At 44.9% G+C, this 22209-nt stretch overlaps 1 protein-coding gene across 5 annotated transcripts in view; it reads left to right on the top strand.

The window, feature by feature from the left end:
• Positions 1-22209, top strand: part of CNTFR (ciliary neurotrophic factor receptor) — a 487615-nt gene that overhangs the window by 388035 nt on the left and 77371 nt on the right. For all 5 annotated transcript variants that reach the window (XM_077281315.1, XM_077281313.1, XM_077281314.1 and 2 more), the window contains 3 exons: positions 14514-14631; positions 15018-15184; positions 20950-21113. In XM_077281315.1, the coding sequence (XP_077137430.1) occupies positions 14514-14631; positions 15018-15184; positions 20950-21113 (449 nt within the window). The remainder of the gene's footprint in view (positions 1-14513; positions 14632-15017; positions 15185-20949; positions 21114-22209) is intronic.

Genomic DNA, 22209 nt, shown 5'->3' with positions numbered 1-22209 from the left:
GGAGAAAGACGTTGTAAGCAGTTACTCTAAGGCTATGTGCACACAAAGATTTTTTTTGAGCGGAAACTCTCCAAATCCTCCTCCAAGTCTCAAAACTCCTCAAATACATGATATGAACCTGGCACTCAACTGTTATGCCCATAGCCTAAGCCTGTGGCATAGCCCGCCGACAGATTCGCAGCGCCGTTGCATTTACACTGTGGACTTTCTTTGCTGTGTGGATGACGGGGTGGAATCCTGTCCATGACACCGATAACTGATTTGCAGCGGATTTCCCACCCAGAAACTGTTGCATGCTCAGGTTCTGCTGCACGCTCGGGTCCTCCCGCATGCTCGGTTCTGCTGCATGCTCGGGTCCTCCCTCATTCTCGGGTCCTGCCGCATGCTCGGGTCCTGTCTCACACTCTGGTCTGTTATGATCCGGTGACCCTGGAGCCGCATGAGACTATCTCTGGAGTAGGTGGAACCTGTACTGACCGCAATCCTAATACTGACACCGCAACTAGAAGTAGCCGTGGGATGTACCTGACCAGGCCTAGATACCTCGACACAGCCGGAGGACTAAATACCCCTAAAGATGGAAATGGGAAATCCTATCTTGCCTCAGAGCAGAGCCCCAAAGGATAGGCAGCCCCCCACAAATATTGACTGTGAGTTTAAGAGGAAATACGTACACAGGCAGAAAAAACAGAGTTTAGCAAAAGAGGCCCTTCTAGCTAGATAGAAAGGATAGGACAGAGTTCTAAGCGGTCAGTATTAAAACTCTAGAAAAATCCACAGCAGAATATACTATCACTACATCTAACTAAAGACATAGGATGTACATCTGCATCTCCAGAGAAACCAGCATGACAGAAAAATCCAAACAAGTCAAAGCTGGACAAAAACACAATAGATTGCACTGCACATAAAAGCACACTGCATGCGTGCTACAGAGAACAGAACCAGACACTTATCTTAGCTGAAATGACAGCAGGGCAGTGGAGCCAGACAGAGATGCAATCCCTCCAAGATACATTGGACAACTGGCAGGGATTGATGGATCCTACAAACCTAAATACCTAACAGAGCTGCAATAAGCAGAAACACCTGCCCTGGCCTATAATCCAGAGACCACTGCACTACCACTAACAACCACCGGAGGGAGCCCAAGAGCAGATTTCTCAACACTGGTCCTGCCTCATGCTCGGGTCCTGTCTCACGCTCGGGTCCTGCCACATGCTCGCTCCTGCTGCACTCTCTGGTCCTGCCACACAAACGGTCCTGCTGCACGCTCGAGTCCTGCTGCACGCTCTTTCCTGTGTCACGCTCTGGTCCTGTCTCACGCTCAGGCCTACTCTACGATCGGGTCCTGCTGTACTCTCGGTCCTACTGCACTCTCGGTCCTACTGCACGCTCGGGTCCTGCTGCACGCTCGGTCCTACTACACGCTCGGGTTCTGCCACATGCTCGGGTCCTGCTGCACGCTCGGTCCTACTACACGCTTGGGTCCTGTCTCACGCTCGGGTCCTGCTGCACACTTGCTCCTGCTGCACTCTCTGGTCCTGCTGCACAAACGGTCCTGCTGCACGCTCTGTCCTGTCTTACGCTCTGGTCCTGTCTCACGCTCGGTCCTGCTGCACCCTCGGGTCCTGCTGGACGCTCGGGTCCTGCTGCACGCTCGGTCCTGCTGCACTCTCGGTCCTACTGCACGCTCAGTCCTACTACACGCTCGGGTCCTGCTGCACGCCCTGTCCTGTCTCACGCTCTGGTTCTGCTGTACACTCAGTGCTCCTGGATTGGTGAAGTCATTTTAGCAGGATACAAAACTGTGGTGTGAACCCAGCACATTTTTGCGGGACGCAGCTTTTACTTTGTTCCTCCAGGACAGGGAAGCGGATGATTTCTCCGGATCAAGGAGTTAAAGCCTAGCGCGCTGTCCGCCCAGCAGCCAGAGGCTGCGCTCCAATCACCCGTGTAACAGAGAGCCGGACAATCTGGTGGAGAGCCGCAACCAGGTGTGGGGACGGTCCGGGAGGAATCAGCAGCTTTCTGTGATACTTAATTAAAATGTTTCTGTAGCTTTAGGGGCACAAGCAAGGCTGCGCAATTCTCACAGGCCGCCACCTGCACACTGAGACACAGCGGAAGATTGTAGGAAACGCATTAAGTAGAATGAGCCTGAGGCCGGTTATTAATATTTCCACCATTATAAGAGGAAAATACCAACTAATCCTACAGCGATAGCTGCCAGTGCCAGAACACACAGCCGCCATCATCAGCCTACACCGCCAGCTTCTATGCCACCTCCACACTGCGACGGAGGCTCCGCGAGCAGCTCATGAAAAGCAAATGTGTGTGCATTACATCCACATGTCTGGTATACTGCAAGTCTTGTGCGGCAGGTCTTGTGGGGTATTCTTGTGGGGTGTTCTTAGTATACGGCAGGACTTGTGGGATGTTCCCAGTATACGGCAGGACTTGTGGGTTGTTCCTGGTATACGGCAGGTCTTGTGGGTTGTTCCTATTATACGGCGGGTCTTGTGGGGTGTTCCTGGTATACGGCGGGTCTTGTGGGGTGTTCCTTGTATATGGCGGGTCTTTTGAGGTGTTCCCATTATACAGCGGGTCTTGTGGGGTGTTTCTGGTATACAGCGGGTCTTGTGGGGTGTTCCAGGTATACGGCAGGTCTGGTGGGGTGTTCCTGGTATACGGCAGGTCTTGTGGGTTGTTCCTGGTATACAGCAGGTCTTGTGGGGTGTTCCCGGTATACGGCAGGTCTTCTGGGTTGTTCCTGGTATACGGCAGGTCTTGTGGGGTGTTCCTGGTATGTGGCAGGACTTGTGGGCTGTTCCCAGTTTACGGCAGGTCTTCTGAGGTGTTCCTGGTATACGGCATGTCTTGGGTGTTCCTGGTGTACGGCAGATCTTCTGGGGTGTTCCTGTATACAGCAGGTCTTGTAAGATGTTCGCCGTTTGCGGCAGGTCTTCTGGAGTGTTCCCGGTATACGGCAGGACCTGAGGGGTGTTACCGGTATTTGGCGGGTCTTGTGGGTTGTTCCCAGTATACGGTAGGTCTTTTGGGGTATTCCCGATATATGGTAGGTCTTGTGGGGTGTTCACGGTATACAGCGGGTTTTGTGGGGTGTTCACGGTGTGCGGCAGGTCTTGTGGGATGTTCCTACTACATGGCCGGTTTTGTGGGATGTTTCTCTTATACTGCAGGTCTTCTATCTCGGTTATCTATCACCTGTATACTTTGCCTCTAACCCCTATCTGCCTTCTCCCCATACCTCCCACTGTTGCATCCTGAGGTTTTCGGGATTAGTAAGGTCTTCTTACACAGGGGTAGGATTGTCCACATTACAGCCCACCTGCATTTCCAGGAGCAGAGTTGTTTTTTGTGGAGGTTCAGTTGAATTTGACCCAAATTCTTCTTAATGCCCCAGGCGTGGAGAGACACAGGGGGTCCGTGGCTGCTCCATTCTGCTAGCCGAAACCGCATGGACCAAGGATCGTCCCACTGTATGCCTGCTCTCCCTTTAACATGGGCATAATGCTACTCCAACAACACAGGGTAAGGGTAAAACAGTGTGACAATACTTCATTGAACCACAAAACAGGCAGATAACACATAGAACAGTCCCACCAAAATGCCCAAGATGGTGCACATTACAGAGTCTCACCCTTCCGCTGACTCGCCGGGATAAGGGCAGCTCTGACCAGAGCTTCCAGGGCCGATTACCCCACCTGTGGCACGCATAGAGAGGAGACAACAACAAGCTTTAGAAGATGACTGTCCATTTAGGTACAAAGCCAGGTGATCATTGGGTCACAACCTGGCGTCTCCAAACACCTCCATTGAGCCAGGCGACCAGCGGGTCCCAATCCTGGCTTTCTCCAAATGTAACCATAGGTTCCAGGTGACCGGCAGGTCCTAATCCTGGCTTTCTCCAAATGTAATCATAGGTTCCAGGTGACCGGCAGGTCCCAACCTGGTTTCCACAAACGTGTCCATGGTTCAGCAATGGTCAGTGGAGTAGATCTGTATTCTTCCAGCCAGGGCCGAGGTCCCCTAAGTTGGCATCCTGTAAAATGACAAATCTGTGTCCCTTGTGATGGAGCCATGATGTCTTGGCTGCTGTCCTGTAGAGACTCTCTGGATGCCTGTATGTCTTGGCTGAATCTCTATATAGAGACATGTCACCTCTTTTTATGTTTAACAAGTGTCTTTCAATCCAACATGACCGATAAGGGGAAGAATGGTGACGAGTGACGACCAAGTAGCATTGCTTGATTATATAATCTATTTGCATAGATTTTCATCCTCTATTTTAAAAGTCAACAAACTATCTGGTCTGGGTAATGTGTAATCAACATATCTTCAAACAGCGCTAGTCATCAAGGATAAGAGCACAATGTTACATCAAATTTCAACTTACAAGTCAATATTACAGGCTTACACAAGCAAAAGTCTGTTTTCTTGACCAACTAAAAAGAAAGACATAAAAATAGACGTCTGGTTTATTAAGATACAATGCTGAGTCTCCACACCAGGGCATAGCAGTGAGGTGACAGGGTGCCCACGATGACCCCAGGGTGTGGTCTGTGGGTGCAATGAGGAGCGGGGTGGTGCAGTGTCCTCAGGACCAGATGGCAGTGACCCCAGAGGCGTTTGGCGAGCTCTTCGCGTCGTCTTCCCTGCTCCCTTGTGTCCTGTTATGCAGAGTTAATGCTGATAATCCTCCGCCGCTCAGTTAAGTGCATCCAATTCCTGTGTAATCGCCTAATAATCTACAGTGACTGCAAGCGAATGCTGATGTGCGCTGCTAGTACTGAGGGGATGGAGGGTCCTCTGCGTCCACCGCTCACACCTGGACCAAACCCACTAAAGCCTACCCATTATTATTAGCTTGTTGCTTCTGCAATTTCAGTTTTAAGATCTCTGCTTGCTGTCAGTCATTATTTACTGTGAATGGATAGAAATCTGTCCTGATTGTGTGATGGGCACAGCCAGGGGGCTCCTGGGCCCCAAGGTGAAATCAGTACAAGGAACCCCAGCAATTATGTGTAATATTGGGGTCTTTTCTTGCAGTACTCATGCATCTCCCATAGTTTACTGTGCTAAATTGTGTCTATAAACCTATATGCAACATATTATGTCTTCTAGAGACTTTTCATGCCTCATCCGGCAGCAGACGTGGTTTATCTGGAAAGGGGCATGGTCGAATACATGACAGTGTGCCCCAAAAAATAATAATTAAAATGGGGTTTAAACTAAGGCTAGAGAGTGTAAAGATGGACCAAAAGTATTACAAGTCTGAGATACTGGTAATATAGGCTGGATGTGAGGCCTGTATGTCTCCCTGTAATATAGTCTGGATGTGAGCTCTGTGTGTCTCTCCCAGTAATATAGGCTGGATGTGAGGTCTGTGTGTCTCTCCCAGTAATATAGGCTGGATGTGAGGTCTGTGTGTCTCTCTCAGTAATATAGGCTGGATGTGAGCTCCGTGTGTCTCTCCCAGTAATATAGACTGGTTGTGAGCTCTGTGTGTCTCTCCCAGTAATATAGGCTGGATGTGAGGTCTGTGTGTCTCTCCCAGTAATATAGGCTGGATGTGAGGTCTGTGTGTCTCTCCCAGTAATATAGGCTGGATGCGAGCTGTGTGTCTCTCCCAGTAATATAGGCTGGATGTGAGGTCTGTGTCTCTCCCAGTAATATAGGTTGGATGTGAGGTCTGTGTGTGTCTCTCTCAGTAATATAGGCTGGATGTGAGGTATGTGTGTTTCCCAGTAATATAGGCTGGGTGTGAGATCTGTGTGTCTCTCCCAGTAATATAGGCTGGATGTGAGGTCTGTGTGTCTCTCCCAGTAATATAGGCTGGATGTGAGGTCTGTGTGTCTCTCTCAGTAATATAGTCTGGATGTGAGCTCTGTGTGTCTCTCTCAGTAATATAGGCTGGATGTGAGCTCCGTGTGTCTCTCCCAGTAATATAGACTGGTTGTGAGCTCTGTGTGTCTCTCCCAGTAATATAGGCTGGATGTGAGGTCTGTGTGTCTCTCCCAGTAATATAGGCTGGATGCGAGCTGTGTGTCTCTCCCAGTAATATAGGCTGGATGTGAGGTCTGTGTCTCTCCCAGTAATATAGGTTGGATGTGAGGTCTGTGTGTGTCTCTCTCAGTAATATAGGCTGGATGTGAGGTATGTGTGTTTCCCAGTAATATAGGCTGGATGTGAGATCTGTGTGTCTCTCTCAGTAATATAGGCTGGATGTGAGCTCTGTGTGTCTCTCCCAGTAATATAGGCTGGATGTGAGGTCTGTGTGTCTCCTAGTAATATAGGCTGGATATGAGGTGTGTGTGTCTCTCAGTAATATAGGCTGGATGTGAGGTCTGTGTCTCTCCCAGTAATATAGGCTGGATGTGAGGTCTGTGTGTCTCCCAGTAATATAGGCTGGATGTGAGGTCTGTGTGTCTCTCCCAGTAATATAGACTGGATGTGAGGTCTGTGTGTCTTCCAGTAATATAGGCTGGATGTGAGGTCTGTGTGTCTCTCCCAGTAATATAGGCTGGATGTGAGCTCTGTGTGTCTCTCCCAGTAATATAGACTGGATGTGAGCTCTGTGTGTCTCCCAGTAATATAGGCTGGATGTGAGGTCTGTGTGTCTCTCCCAGTAATATAGGCTGGATGTGAGGTCTGTGTGTCTCCCAGTAATATAGGCTGGATGTGAGGTCTGTGTGTCTCTCCCAGTAATATAGGCTGGATGTGAGCACTGTGTGTCTCTCCCAGTAATATAGACTGGATGTGAGGTCTGTGTGTCTCTCCCAGTAATATAGGCTGGATGTGAGGTCTGTGTGTCTCCCCCCCAGTAATATAGGCTGGATGTGAGGTCTGTGTGTCTCTCTCAGTAATATAGACTGGATGTGAGCTCTGTGTGTCTCTCCCAGTAATATAGGCTGGATGTGAGGTCTGTGTGTCTCTCCCAGTAATATAGGCTGGATGTGAGGTCTGTGTGTCTCCCAGTAATATAGGCTGGATGTGAGGTCTGTGTGTCTCTCCCAGTAATATAGGCTGGATGTGAGCACTGTGTGTCTCTCCCAGTAATATAGACTGGATGTGAGGTCTGTGTGTCTCTCCCAGTAATATAGGCTGGATGTGAGCACTGTGTGTCTCTCCCAGTAATATAGACTGGATGTGAGGTCTGTGTGTCTCTCCCAGTAATATAGGCTGGATGTGAGGTCTGTGTGTCTCCCCCCCAGTAATATAGGCTGGATGTGAGGTCTGTGTGTCTCTCTCAGTAATATAGACTGGATGTGAGCTCTGTGTGTCTCTCCCAGTAATATAGGCTGGATGTGAGGTCTGTGTGTCTCTCCCAGTAATATAGGCTGGATGTGAGGTCTGTGTGTCTCCCAGTAATATAGGCTGGATGTGAGGTCTGTGTGTCTCTCCCAGTAATATAGGCTGGATGTGAGCACTGTGTGTCTCTCCCAGTAATATAGACTGGATGTGAGGTCTGTGTGTCTCTCCCAGTAATATAGGCTGGATGTGAGGTCTGTGTGTCTCCCCCCCAGTAATATAGGCTGGATGTGAGGTCTGTGTGTCTCCCAGTAATATAGACTGGATGTGAGCTCTGTGTGTCTCTCCCAGTAATATAGGCTGGATGTGAGGTCTGTGTGTCTCTCCCAGTAATATAGACTGGATGTGAGGTCTGTGTGTCTTCCAGTAATGTAGGCTGGATGTGAGGCCTGTGTATCTCTCCCAGTAATATAGGCTGGATGTGAGGTCTGTGTGTCTCTCCCAGTAATATAGGCTGGATGTGAGGTCTGTGTGTCTCTCCCAGTAGTATAGGCTGGATGTGAGGTCTGTGTGTCTCTCCCAGTAATATAGACTGGATGTGAGCTCTGTGTGTCTCTCCCAGTAATATAGACTGGATGTGAGGTCTGTGTGTCTCTCCCAGTAATATAGGCTGGATGTGAGGTCTGTGTGTCTCCCCCCCAGTAATATAGGCTGGATGTGAGGTCTGTGTGTCTCCCAGTAATATAGACTGGATGTGAGCTCTGTGTGTCTCTCCCAGTAATATAGGCTGGATGTGAGGTCTGTGTGTCTCTCCCAGTAATATAGGCTGGGTGTGAGGTCTGTGTGTCTCTCCCAGTAATATAGGCTGGATGTGAGGTCTGTGTGTCTCTCCCAGTAATATAGACTGAATGTGAGGTCTGTGTCTCTCCCAGTAATATAGGCTGGATGTGAGGTCTGTGTGTCTCTCCCAGTAATATAGACTGGATGTGAGGTATTTGTGTCTCTCCCAGTAATATAGGCTGGATGTGAGGTCTGTGTCTCTCTCCCAGTAATATATGCTGAATGTGAGGTCGGTGTGTCTCTCCCAGTAATATAGGCTGGATGTGAGGTCTGTGTGTCTCCCCCCAGTAATATAGGCTGGATGAGAGGTCTGTGTGTCTCCCAGTAATATAGACTGGATGTGAGCTCTGTGTGTCTCTCCCAGTAATATAGGCTGGATGTGAGGTCTGTGTGTCTCTCCCAGTAATATAGGCTTGGTGTGAGGTCTGTGTGTCTCTCCCAGTAATATAGGCTGGATGTGAGGTCTGTGTGTCTCTCCCAGTAATATAGACTGAATGTGAGGTCTGTGTCTCTCCCAGTAATATAGGCTGGATGTGAGGTCTGTGTGTCTCTCCCAGTAATATAGACTGGATGTGAGGTATTTGTGTCTCTCCCAGTAATATAGGCTGGATGTGAGGTCTGTGTCTCTCTCCCAGTAATATATGCTGAATGTGAGGTCGGTGTGTCTCTCCCAGTAATATAGACTGGTTGTGAGCTCTGTGTGTCTCTCCCAGTAATATAGGCTGGATGTGAGGTCTGTGTGTCTCTCCCAGTAATATAGGCTTGGTGTGAGGTCTGTGTGTCTCTCCCAGTAATATAGGCTGGATGTGAGGTCTGTGTGTCTCTCCCAGTAATATAGGCTGGATGTGAGGTCTGTGTCTCTCCCAGTAATATAGGCTGGATGTGAGCTCTGTGTGTCTCTCCCAGTAATATAGGCTGGATGTGAGGTCTGTGTGTCTCTCCCAGTAATATAGGCTGGATGTGAGGTCTGTGTGTCTCCCCCCCAGTAATATAGGCTGGATGTGAGGTCTGTGTGTCTCCCAGTAATATAGACTGGATGTGAGCTCTGTGTGTCTCTCCCAGTAATATAGACTGGATGTGAGGTCTGTGTGACTCCCAGTAATATAGGCTGGATGTGAGCTCTGTGTGTCTCTCCCAGTAATATAGGCTGGATGTGAGCTCTGTGTGACTCCCAGTAATATAGGCTGGATGTGAGGTCTGTGTGTCTCCCCCCCAGTAATATAGGCTGGATGTGAGGTCTGTGTGTCTCCCAGTAATATAGACTGGATGTGAGCTCTGTGTGTCTCCCAGTAATATAGGCTGGATGTGAGGTCTGTGTGTCTCTCCCAGTAATATAGGCTGGATGTGAGGTCTGTGTGTCTCCCAGTAATATAGACTGGATGTGAGCTCTGTGTGTCTCTCCCAGTAATATAGGCTGGATGTGAGGTCTGTGTGTCTCTCCCAGTAATATAGACTGGATGTGAGGTCTGTGTGTCTTCCAGTAATGTAGGCTGGATGTGAGGCCTGTGTATCTCTCCCAGTAATATAGGCTGGATGTGAGGTCTGTGTGTCTCTCCCAGTAATATAGGCTGGATGTGAGGTCTGTGTGTCTCTCCCAGTAGTATAGGCTGGATGTGAGGTCTGTGTGTCTCTCCCAGTAATATAGACTGGATGTGAGGTCTGTGTGTCTTCCAGTAGTATAGGCTGGATGTGAGCTCTGTGTATCTCTCCCTGTAATATAGTCTGGATGTGAGCTCTGTGTGTCTCTCCCAGTAATATAGACTGGATGTGAGGTCTGTGTGTCTCCCAGTAATATAGGCTGGATGTGAGGTCTGTGTGTCTCCCAGTAATATAGGCTGGATGTGAGATCTGTGTGTCTCTCCCAGTAATATAGACTGGATGTGAGGTCTGTGTGTCTCCCAGTAATATAGACTGGATGTGAGCTCTGTGTGTCTCTCCCAGTAATATAGGCTGGATGTGAGCTCTGTGTGTCTCTCCCAGTAATATAGACTGGATGTGAGGTCTGTGTGTCTCTCCCAGTAGTATAGGCTGGATGTGAGGTCTGTGTGTCTCTCCCAGTAATATAGACTGGATGTGAGGTCTGTGTGTCTTCCAGTAGTATAGGCTGGATGTGAGCTCTGTGTATCTCTCCCTGTAATATAGTCTGGATGTGAGCTCTGTGTGTCTCTCCCAGTAATATAGACTGGATGTGAGGTCTGTGTGTCTCCCAGTAATATAGGCTGGATGTGAGGTCTGTGTGTCTCCCAGTAATATAGGCTGGATGTGAGATCTGTGTGTCTCTCCCAGTAATATAGACTGGATGTGAGGTCTGTGTGTCTCTCCCAGTAATATAGACTGGATGTGAGGTCTGTGTGTCTTCCAGTAGTATAGGCTGGATGTGAGCTCTGTGTATCTCTGCCTGTAATATAGTCTGGATGTGAGCTCTGTGTGTCTCTCCCAGTAATATAGACTGGATGTGAGGTCTGTGTGTCTCCCAGTAATATAGGCTGGATGTGAGGTCTGTGTGTCTCCCAGTAATATAGGCTGGATGTGAGCTCTGTGTGTCTCTCCCAGTAATATAGACTGAATGTGAGGTCCGTGTGTCCTCCCAGTAATATAGGCTGGATGTGAGGTCTGTGTGTCTCCCAGTAATATAGGCTGGATGTGAGATCTGTGTGTCTCTCCCAGTAATATAGACTGGATGTGAGCTCTGTGTCTCTCCCAGTAATATAGACTGGATGTGAGGTCTGTGTGTCTCTCCCAGTAATATAGGCTGGATGTGAGGTCTGTGTGTCTCCCAGTAATATAGACTGGATGTGAGCTGTGTGTGTGACTCTCCCAGTAATATAGGCTGGATGTGAGGTCTGTGTGTGTCTCCCAGTAATATAGGCTGAATGTGATGTCTGTGTTTTTTTTCCAGTAATACATGCTGGATGTGCGATCTTTCATAGAATTATGGGCTGGGTGTGAGGTGTGCGTCTCCCGAGTATTACATGCTAGGAGTGAGGCATATATGACCAGGTAGCTGATGCCAGGCTTAGTCTTCATGTATCAGGACGTCTTCATTTCTGCCAGCTCGCCCCTTCCTTCCTAGCCACAGTCAGTTTTCTCTGCCCTCCCAGAGAACATAGATTCCTCTTATGACCTCTGCTGCCACACCTAACACTGAGAGGAGCGTGAGAGCGGAGGGAGCCAGATGCAGAGTTTTGAAGCCTTAGTGTCAGATTTTGCAGACCGGTCAGCACGTGAGCGAGAGCCAGACACTTTACATCAAGAAAATTAAGAAAAAAGTAAGAACATTTGGAAATTTAACTCATTTTCTATTTAAGAACCAGATGAACAGTAACAAAATTCAGTGTAAAGGAAAGGAGGACAGAGGCGGCAGGAAAGTTAGGCTCCTTCTATATAACAGTGGTCACAAGGAAGTAACACCTGAAATGAATCTCAAAATTCCAGAATGTTTCACTAGACGCTAAAAAGCGTTTATTCCTTGAAGTCCCCTCTGCTCTACATGTCGGGGATTCGTCAAGAAAATATCAAATCCAATAAATACAGAAATGAAAATATTAGAGTATTTTACAATATAGAGAACGTGTCCGAACCGGCAGAAAGAACGGCTCAGATCCCAACAAATCACGAGAAAACGGTCTCCGAGCGTCAACTGCGATCGATGGAAAGAAAGTTTATTAAATTGTTTTGTTACCGTAGGAAAAATCGGCTTTTAATAAAAGGAGATAAATGTTCTCAGAATGTAAAGATCTATCTAGTAATAGTAACGCTGCAGAGCGGTGAGCGGAGTGTTATACTATGGGGGCAGTGCCCGAATCTTCATGATTTCAGCTCTGCAGGTCCCTATATTATTGCTACTTTGGATGTAAAATGAAACAACTGGTACAATTGAAGTGGACACTTTCAGGAGTAATACCTTTAGGAATTGCAGCCATTTTCCTACAAATCCTCCTCATTTCAGGGGTTCAGCACTAATTGGGCAAATTAACTTCAACATAAATACAATGTTGATATTTAACCCTTTGTAGAGAATCCTCTCCAGCAATGATGGCTTGAAGTCTGATGGCCACGGTCATCACCATCACTGGTGTCCTCCTGTGTGAGGCTTTGTAGAATGATGGCCTAAAGTTTGCTGGCCATGGCTGTCACTATTTCTGGTGTCCTCCTGTGTGAGGCTTTGTAGAATGATGGCCTAAAGTTTGCTGGCCATGGCTGTCACTATTTCTGGTGTCCTCCGGTGTGAGGCTTTGTATATTGACAGCTTGAAGTCTGGTGGCCATGGCCATCACCATCGCTGGTCTCCTCTTCTGTGAGGCGTTGTATAATGCCTGCCTGAAGTCCATGGCCGTCACCATCTCTGGTTTCCTTCGGTGTGAGGCTTTGCAGCAATGACGGCTTGAAGTCTCATGGCCATGGCCATCACCATCGCTGGTCTCCTCCTGTGTGAGGTTTTGTATAATGACGGCCTAAACTCTGGTGGCCATGGCTGTCACAATCACTGGTCTCCTCCTGTGTGAGACTTTGCATATTGACAGCTTGAAGTCTCGTGGCCATGGCTGTCACCATTGCTGGTCTCCTCCTGTGTGAGTCTTTGTATAATGACAGCCTAGACTCTGGTGGCCATGGCCGTCACCATCGCTGGTCTCTTCCTATATGAGGCTTTGTATATTGACGGCTTGAAGTCTGGTGGCCATGGCCGTCATAATCACTGGTCTCCTCCTGTGTGAGGCTTTGTATATTGACGTCTTGAAGTCTCATGGCCATGGCCGTCACCATCGCTGGTCTCCTCCTGTGTGAGGCTTTGCAGCAATGACGGCTTGGAGTCTGGTGGCCATGGCTGTCACCATCGCTGGTCTCCTCCTGTGTGAGGCGTTGTAAAATGATGACCTGAAGTCCATGACCATCACCATCGCTGATCTCCTCTGGTGTGAGGCTTTGCAGCAATGACTTCTTAAGTCTGATGGCCATGGCCATTGCTGGTTTCCTCTGGTGTGAGGCTTTGCACCAATGACGGCCTGTGGTCTGGAGGCCATGGCCGTCGTCATCGCTGGTCTTCTGTGTGAGGCTTTGCCACCTTTACTGCAGTGACTTTGGTTCTCACTGGTTTGTGACTCTTTCTGCCTTTTTTTGTCTTCTGCTTGTGAAATGCTGCTCAATGGGGCTGATGTCTGGTGAGGACTCGGCCATTGCAGAACTTTCCACTTCTTGGCTTTCGCAGGTTGTTTTGGGTCATTGTCCATCTGTTCTGTGAAGCGTTGTCCAAACAACCTTGCTGCATTTGGGGGGATCAGGGCAGAAAGTATGGCCCTGTATACACAGGATTCATCCGGCTGCTTCTGTCTTCAGTTACATCCATAACCACTAGTGACCCGGTGCCATTGGAGGCCATACATGCCTGCGCCATCATATCACCTCCACCATGTGTCACAGAGGATGTGCCAAGGATCATGAACCGCTCCAAGTCTTCTCCAGACTTTCTTCTTTCCATCATTCTGGTACAGGTTGATCTTAGTTTTGCTTTTCTAGGACTGAGCGGCTTCTTTAGATGTTTTTTGTCAAAGTGTAATCTGGCCTTTCCATTTTCTGGCTGAGTAATGGTTTGCACCTTGTGGCGAGACCCCTCAGTATCTGCTCTCATGATGTCTTCTCTGTAGGATAGACTTAGATAATGAGACATCGACTTCTTGTAAAGCATTCTTCACTTGGGTGGATGTTGTGAAGGGTTTTTTCTTCACCATGGAAATGATTCCGCAATCATCCACCACTGGAGTCTTCTGTGGACGTCCATGCCTTTTTTAGTTCCCAGCTCACCAGAGCTCTCTTTCTTTTGCAGATTATTCTGAACTGTTGATTTGACAACATTTTTCCTCTCTCTGATGGATTTCTTCTTTTTTTCAGCCTAATGATGGTCTGTTTCTCCTCAATTGAGAGCTCATTTGGCCGCATGTTGTGGGTTCACAACAACAGTTTCCAAATGCAAATGTCACACCTGGAATCAGCTCCGAACCTTTTACCTGCTTAATTGGTGATACAAAAAAAAAGCCCATACAGCCAGTAAATGAGCTTTTGAGATAATTGTCTAACTACTTTAACAAGAGGCAGCTCCATATTTTAGAGCTGTAATTCCTAAACCCTTCCTCCAGTTAGGAGGTGAATCCGCTTAAATTGAAGCTGAGAGTCGGAACTCAAAGCCATTAGCCACGAGATAATAGTGAATCCTGAATATGGTAAACGGCAAAAATGCCAAAACTCGTGTCACTGTCCAAACATAGAGCAAAGAGCGGTGTATTATACTATGGAGCAGGTGGTGTATGCGGTATTATCACATCTTACAGGGCGGTTCTTGTTACATTTGTGAGTCTCAGTGTTCCGGACATTATTAACCCTTGCCTTCCCTCTCTTTCTTGCAGACCCTCCTAAGGAGCCGGTGCTGATGTGCCGCTCTAATAACTATCCAGCCTCCTTCTACTGCAGTTGGCATCTTCCGAGTCCGACCAACATCCCCAACTATTTCAACATCACTGTTAAGTATGTACACCCCCTACCAAAACGTGAGCATTGGAGGAATGCCAGGAGCTATGCGCTCAGCCGTGTATACAGGGTGTATCACTCCCATCATCCACAAGATATAAGAAGGACTATGACTCCCATTATCCAGTACAGGACGTGTAACTCCCATCATTCCTTTTTGTTAATTATCCCCATCGTCTAGCTTTACACCTAATGTGTTCCCCTCATCATCCGACCACTCTTTATACAGAATATACCTGGCCCTGCTAGGTGCTGCTGGGATTGTGGGATGATGGGAGTGATCCCTCTTGTGTACAGATGCTCCTATATGTAAGTGACCCCTCCACTGTGCCCCCGCTTTGTGCAATCAGTGGGGTGATATGTATTCCTCCGTCTTCTTCCAGACATGGCGCCACACAGCTCTACTGTGAGAGGGACCCCTTCCCCAAAAACCGATGTCACATCAAGTACAGCCGCCTCTTCTCCACCATGAAGTATGAAGTGACCATCGTGGCGTCCAACGCCCTGGGGAAGAGCTCCACCACCATCAGCTTCGACGAGTTCACAATAGGTAATCTAGAGGTCTCATAACCGTGCCCCCCTAAGAGAGCGCCATTCCATAGGAAGCATCAGTGGTGCTCACGCCTCAGACACCGAAGTATCACCGATCAGTCCTAACCCTGTGTCGCACAGCTCGTCCGGAGAAAACCGCCATGCTTTTAATTGCATTGGCTTACCGCTCGTCTGGCAGCACATGTGACTGCGGCGCCAATAAAACTAATTAAATTGGAAAGACATGGGAAGCAGAACATTTGGACCTGGCTGTGAAACTGCGGAGGGTTTATGGCTCACTGACATTCTCCTCCTCATACTGCCGGCTGACTGCTCCGCAATACCGCCAAACATCGGAGCACGCTTTAACCCCATCATCTCCAAGGGGGCAAACATAGTATAGCAGATATAGTCTTGTGCATAGGAGCAGTATTATAGCAGTTATATTGTATATAGGAGCAGTATTATAGTAGTTATATTCTTGTACATAGGGAGCAGTATTATATTAGTTATATTCTTGTACATAGGGGCAGTATTATAGTAGTTATATTCTTGTACATAGGGGACAGTATTATAGTAGTTATATTCTTGTACATAGGGGACAGTATTATAGTAGTTATATTCTTGTACATAGGGGACAGTATTATAGTAGTTATATTCTTGTACATAGGGGCAGTATTATAGTAGTTATATTCTTGTACATAGGGGCAGTATTATAGTAGTTATATTCTTGTATATAGGGGGCAGTATTATAGTAGTTATATTCTTGTACATAGGAGCAGTATTATAGTAGTTATATTCTTGTACATAGGGGCAGTATTATAGTAGTTATATTGTATAGAGGAGCAGTATTATAGTAGTTATATTCTTATAAATAGGGGCAGTATTATAGTAGTTATATTCTTGTATATAGGGGCAGTATTATAGTAGTTATATTCTTGTACATAGGGGACAGTATTATAGTAGTTATATTCTTGTACATAGGGGACAGTATTATAGTAGTTATATTCTTGTACATAGGGGACAGTATTATAGTAGTTATATTCTTGTACATAGGAGCAGTATTATAGTAGTTATATTCTTGTACATAGGGGCAGTATTATAGTAGTTATATTCTTGTACATAGGGGCAGTATTATAGTAGTTATATTCTTGTATATAGGGGCAGTATTATAGTAGTTATATTGTATATAGGAGCAGTATTATAGTAGTTATATTCTTGTACATAGGAGCAGTATTATAGTAGTTATATTCTTGTACATAGGGGCAGTATTATAGTAGTTATATTCTTGCACATAGGGGCAGTATTATAGTAGTTATATTCTTGTACATAGGGGACAGTATTATAGTAGTTATATTCTTGTACATAGGAGCAGTATTATAGTAGTTATATTCTTGTACATAGGGGCAGTATTATAGTAGTTATATTCTTGTACATAGGGGCAGTATTATAGCAGTTATATTCTTGTACATAGGGGGCAGTATTATAGTAGTTATATTCTTGTACATAGGGGCAGTATTATAGTAGTTATATTCTTGTACATAGGGGCAGTATTATAGTAGTTATATTCTTATACATAGGAGCAGTATTATAGTAGTTATATTCTTGTACATAGGAGCAGTATTATAGTAGTTATATTCTTGTACATAGGAGCAGTATTATAGTAGTTATATTCTTGTACATAGGGGCAGTATTATAGTAGTTATATTCTTGTACATAGGAGCAGTATTATAGTAGTTATATTCTTGTACATAGGAGCAGTATTATAGTAGTTATATTCCTGTACATAGGAGCAGTATTATAGTAGTTATATTCTTGTACATAGGGCAGTATTATAGTAGTTATATTGTACATGGGGGCAGTATTATAGTAGTTATATTCTTGTACATAGGAGCAGTATTATAGTAGTTATATTCTTGTACATAGGGCAGTATTATAGTAGTTATATTCTTGTATATATGGGCAGTATTATAGTAGTTATATTCTTGTACATAGGAGCAGTATTATAGTAGTTATATTCTTGTACATAGGAGCAGCATTATAGTAGGTATATTCTTGTACATAGGGGCAGTATTATAGTAGTTATATTCTTGTACATAGGGGCAGTATTATAGTAGGTATATTCTTGTATATAGGAGCAGTATTATAGTAGTTATATTCTTGTACATAGGAGCAGTATTATAGTAGTTATATTCTTGTACATAGGAGCAGTATTATAGTAGTTATATTCTTGTACATAGGAGCAGTATTATAGTAGTTATATTCTTGTACATAGGGGCAGTATTATAGTAGTTATATTCCTGTATATAGGAGGCAGTATTATAGTAGTTATATTCTTGTACATAGAGGGCAGTATTATAGTAGTTATATTCTTGTACATGGGGGCAGTATTATAGTAGTTATATTCTTGTACATAGGAGCAGTATTATAGTAGTTATATTCTTGTACATAGGGGCAGTATTATAGTAGTTATATTCTTGTACATAGGGGCAGTATTATAGTAGTTATATTCTTATACATAGGAGCAGTATTATAGTAGTTATATTCTTGTACATAGGAGCAGTATTATAGTAGTTATATTCTTGTACATAGGAGCAGTATTATAGTAGTTATATTCTTGTACATAGGGGCAGTATTATAGTAGTTATATTCTTGTACATAGGAGCAGTATTATAGTAGTTATATTCTTGTACATAGGAGCAGTATTATAGTAGTTATATTCCTGTACATAGGAGCAGTATTATAGTAGTTATATTCTTGTACATAGTAGCAGTATTATAGTAGTTATATTCTTGTTCATAGGGCAGTATTATAGTAGTTATATTGTACATGGGGGCAGTATTATAGTAGTTATATTCTTGTACATAGGAGCAGTATTATAGTAGTTATATTCTTGTACATAGGGCAGTATTATAGTAGTTATATTCTTGTATATATGGGCAGTATTATAGTAGTTATATTCTTGTACATAGGAGCAGTATTATAGTAGTTATATTCTTGTACATAGGAGCAGCATTATAGTAGTTATATTCTTGTACATAGGAGCAGTATTATAGTAGTTATATTCTTGTACATAGGGGCAGTATTATAGTAGTTATATTCCTGTATATAGGAGGCAGTATTATAGTAGTTATATTCTTGTACATAGAGGGCAGTATTATAGTAGTTATATTCTTGTACATGGGGGCAGTATTATAGTAGTTATATTCTTGTACATAGGAGCAGTATTATAGTAGAAAAGAAAAAGCAACGAAGATCAGCTCACCTCCTCTCAGTCCCAGCGCACAGATCATGCAGTGCTGCAAGTAGTACAAAGGAAAAGCAGAAGTCCAGCGTGGGTGGAGTAGTTATATTCTTGTACATAGGAGCAGTATTATAGTAGTTATATTCTTGTACATAGGGGCAGTATTATAGTTGTTATATTCCTGTACATAAGTGCAGTATTATAGTAGTTATATTCTTGTACATAGGGGCAGTATTATAGTAGTTATATTCTTGTATATAGGGGCAGTATTATAGTAGTTATATTCTTGTACATAGTAGCAGTATTATAGTAGTTATATTCTTGTACATAGGAGCAGTATTATAGTAGTTATATTCTTGTACATAGTAGCAGTATTATAGTAGTTATATTCTTGTACATAGGAGCAGTATTATAGTAGTTATATTCTTGTACATAGGGGCAGTATTATAGTAGTTATATTCTTGTACATAGGAGCAGTATTATAGTAGTTATATTCTTGTACATAGGAGCAGTATTATAGTAGTTATATTCTTGTACATAGGAGCAGTATTATAGTAGTTATATTCTTGTACATAGGGGCAGTATTATAGTAGTTATATTCTTGTACATAGGGGCAGTATTATAGTAGTTATATTCTTGTACATAGGGGCAGTATTATAGTAGTTATATTCTTGTACATAGGGGCAGTATTATAGTAGTTATATTCTTGTACATAGGAGCAGTATTATAGTAGTTATATTCTTGTACATAGGGGCAGTATTATATTAGTTATATTCTTGTACATAGGGACAGTATTATAGTAGTGATATTCTTGTATATAGGGGTAGTATTATAGTAGTTATATTCTGGTACATAGGGGCAGTATTATAGTAGTTATATTCTTGTACATAGGAGCAGTATTATAGTAGTTATATTCTTGTACATAGGGCAGTATTATAGTAGTTATATTCTTGTATATAGGAGCAGTATTATAGTAGTTATATTCTTGTACATAGGGGCAGTATTATAGTAGTTATATTCTTGTACATAGGAGCAGTATTATAGTAGTTATATTCTTGTACATAGGAGCAGTATTATAGTAGTTATATTCTTGTACATAGGGGCAGTATTATAGTAGTTATATTCTTGTACATCGGGACAGTATTATAGTAGTTATATTCTTGTACATAGGAGCAGTATTATAGTAGTTATATTCTTGTACATAGGGCAGTATTATAGTAGTTATATTCTTGTATATAGGAGCAGTATTATAGTAATTATATTCTTGTACATAGGGGCAGTATTATAGTAGTTATATTCTTGTACATAGGAGCAGTATTATAGTAGTTATATTCTTGTACATAGGAGCAGTATTATAGTAGTTATATTCTTGTACATAGGGGCAGTATTATAGTAGTTATATTCTTGTACATAGGAGCAGTATTATAGTAGTGATATTCTTGTATATAGGGGGCAGTATTATAGTAGTTATATTCTTGTACATAGGGGCAGTATTATAGTAGTTATATTCTTGTACATAGGGGCAGTATTATAGTAGTTATAGTCTTGTACATAGGAGCAGTATTATAGTAGTTATATTCTTGTACATAGGAGCAGTATTATAGTAGTTATATTCTTGTACATAGGGGCAGTATTATAGTAGTTATATTCTTGTACATAGGAGCAGTATTATAGTAGTTATATTCTTGTACATAGGAGCAGTATTATAGTAGTTATATTCTTGTACATAGGAGCAGTATTATACTAGTTATATTCTTGTATATAGGGGGCAGTATTATAGTAGCTATATTCCTGTACATAGGAGCAATATTATTGCTGTTTTTGTTAATTTCTCTTCCTTTGCTATAAATGACATCTTGTTATTGGTGTTTTCTCTGTAGTTGATTTTGGTTCTTTTTTTCATCAGGTTCTTACAACCTTTTACCTTTTGATTTAGTGATACCTGGGGCCCCAGCGATGGTGTCAGAGTTTTGTCCGTTGGGGCTGATATTTCCATGCCCCTTGTTTGCCCTCTGATCAGGGTGGTGTTTGCTGACGTTATACCTTTATATCTCTATATAACGGCTGTTTCGAGGATTTACTCGGCTGCTGTTCTGACCATTACTGCAGTGGATAATATTCGTGGTGCGGTGTTTGACCCATGTTCACATGTGTAGAAAAATTTAACTTTCCCCTAAATTATGAGATGTGTATTTCATTCTAATGAGTGATTTTTTGTGCGGCTCGGCTCAGTGTTATGGGACTGATGCCGCCGTCCATCAGATCTCTCCTGCAGGGACGTCCATTGTAATGAATGGCAGCTTTCCGAGGAGCTGTTTGATTTGCAGCCTCCCGGGGTGTTACGTGGCCGTTCCTACATTGCTAGGAATTAAAGAGGAGGGAAGTGTCAGTGACCGGACAATGGCTGACTGGTTACAGTGTCCTTATACTGGAGGAACCGCAGCTCTGGAGCAACAACTGCTGAACTGTGAATAGAAAGCTTCAGGCTCTAGGGTCGGGTAACTACATCGATGGTCTAAAGTTGTATTTTTTATCCACAGTGAAACCCGACCCCCCAGAAAATGTGCTGGCGAAGCCCGTGCATAAGAACCCCCGAAGGCTGGAGGTCACCTGGCAAACACCATCCACCTGGCCAGACCCCGAGTCTTTCCCACTAAAGTTCTTCCTGCGATATCGGCCACTAATACTGGACCAATGGCAGCATGTAAGTACAGAGCTCCATGTGTGTATCTATGGATCGGCCCACAAAGGAACGAAGACTGACAACAGCCCCTAACACATCTCACACAGTATGGTGCTCCCCACACACAGGATGATGCTCCCCACACACAGGATGATGCCCCCCACAACTCCCCACACACAGTATGATGCCCCCCACAGCTCCACACACACAGGATGATGCCCCCCACATATCCCCACACACAGTATGATGCCCCCCACAGCTCCACACACACAGGATGATGCCCCCCACATATCCCCACACACAGCATGATGTCCCTACAGCTCCCCACACAGAATGATGCCCCCCACAGCTCCCCATACACAGAATGATTCCCCCCACAACTCTCCACTCACAGGATGATGCCCCCCACAAATCTCCACTGACTGGATGATGCCCCCCACAACTCTCCACTCACAGGATGATGCCCACCACAACTCCCCACACACAATATGATGCCCCACAACTCCCCACACATAGTATAATGCCCCCACAGCCTCCCCACACACAGTATGATGCCCCCACAGCCTCCCCACACACAGGATGATGCCCCCCACAACTCCCCACACACAGTATGATGCCCCCCACAGCTCCACACACACAGGATGATGCCCCCCACATATCCCCACACACACTATGATGCCCCCCACAGCTCCACACACACAGGATGATGCCCCCCACATATCCCCACACACAGCATGATGTCCCTACAGCTCCCCAGACACAGGATGATGCCCCCCTCATATCCCCACACACAGGATGATGCCCCCCACAACTCCCCACACACAGGATGATGCCCCACACATATCCCCACACACAGCATGATGTCCCTACAGCTCCCCACACACAGGATGATGCCCCCCACAGCTCCCCATACACAGAATGATTCCCCCCACAACTCTCCACTCACAGGATGATGCCCCCCACAAATCTCCACTGACTGGATGATGCCCCCCACAACTCTCCACTCACAGGATGATGCCCACCACAACTCCCCACACACAATATGATGCCCCACAACTCCCCACACACAGTATGATGCCCCCACAGCCTCCCCACACACAGTATGATGCCCTCATAT

This window comes from Ranitomeya variabilis, chromosome 1 (genome assembly GCF_051348905.1).
Source record: "Ranitomeya variabilis isolate aRanVar5 chromosome 1, aRanVar5.hap1, whole genome shotgun sequence".
In the NCBI taxonomy this organism is placed as follows: domain Eukaryota; kingdom Metazoa; phylum Chordata; class Amphibia; order Anura; family Dendrobatidae; genus Ranitomeya; species Ranitomeya variabilis.
Note: the sequence above shows the minus strand (reverse complement) of the source record. Positions and strands in the feature narration are given on the sequence as shown.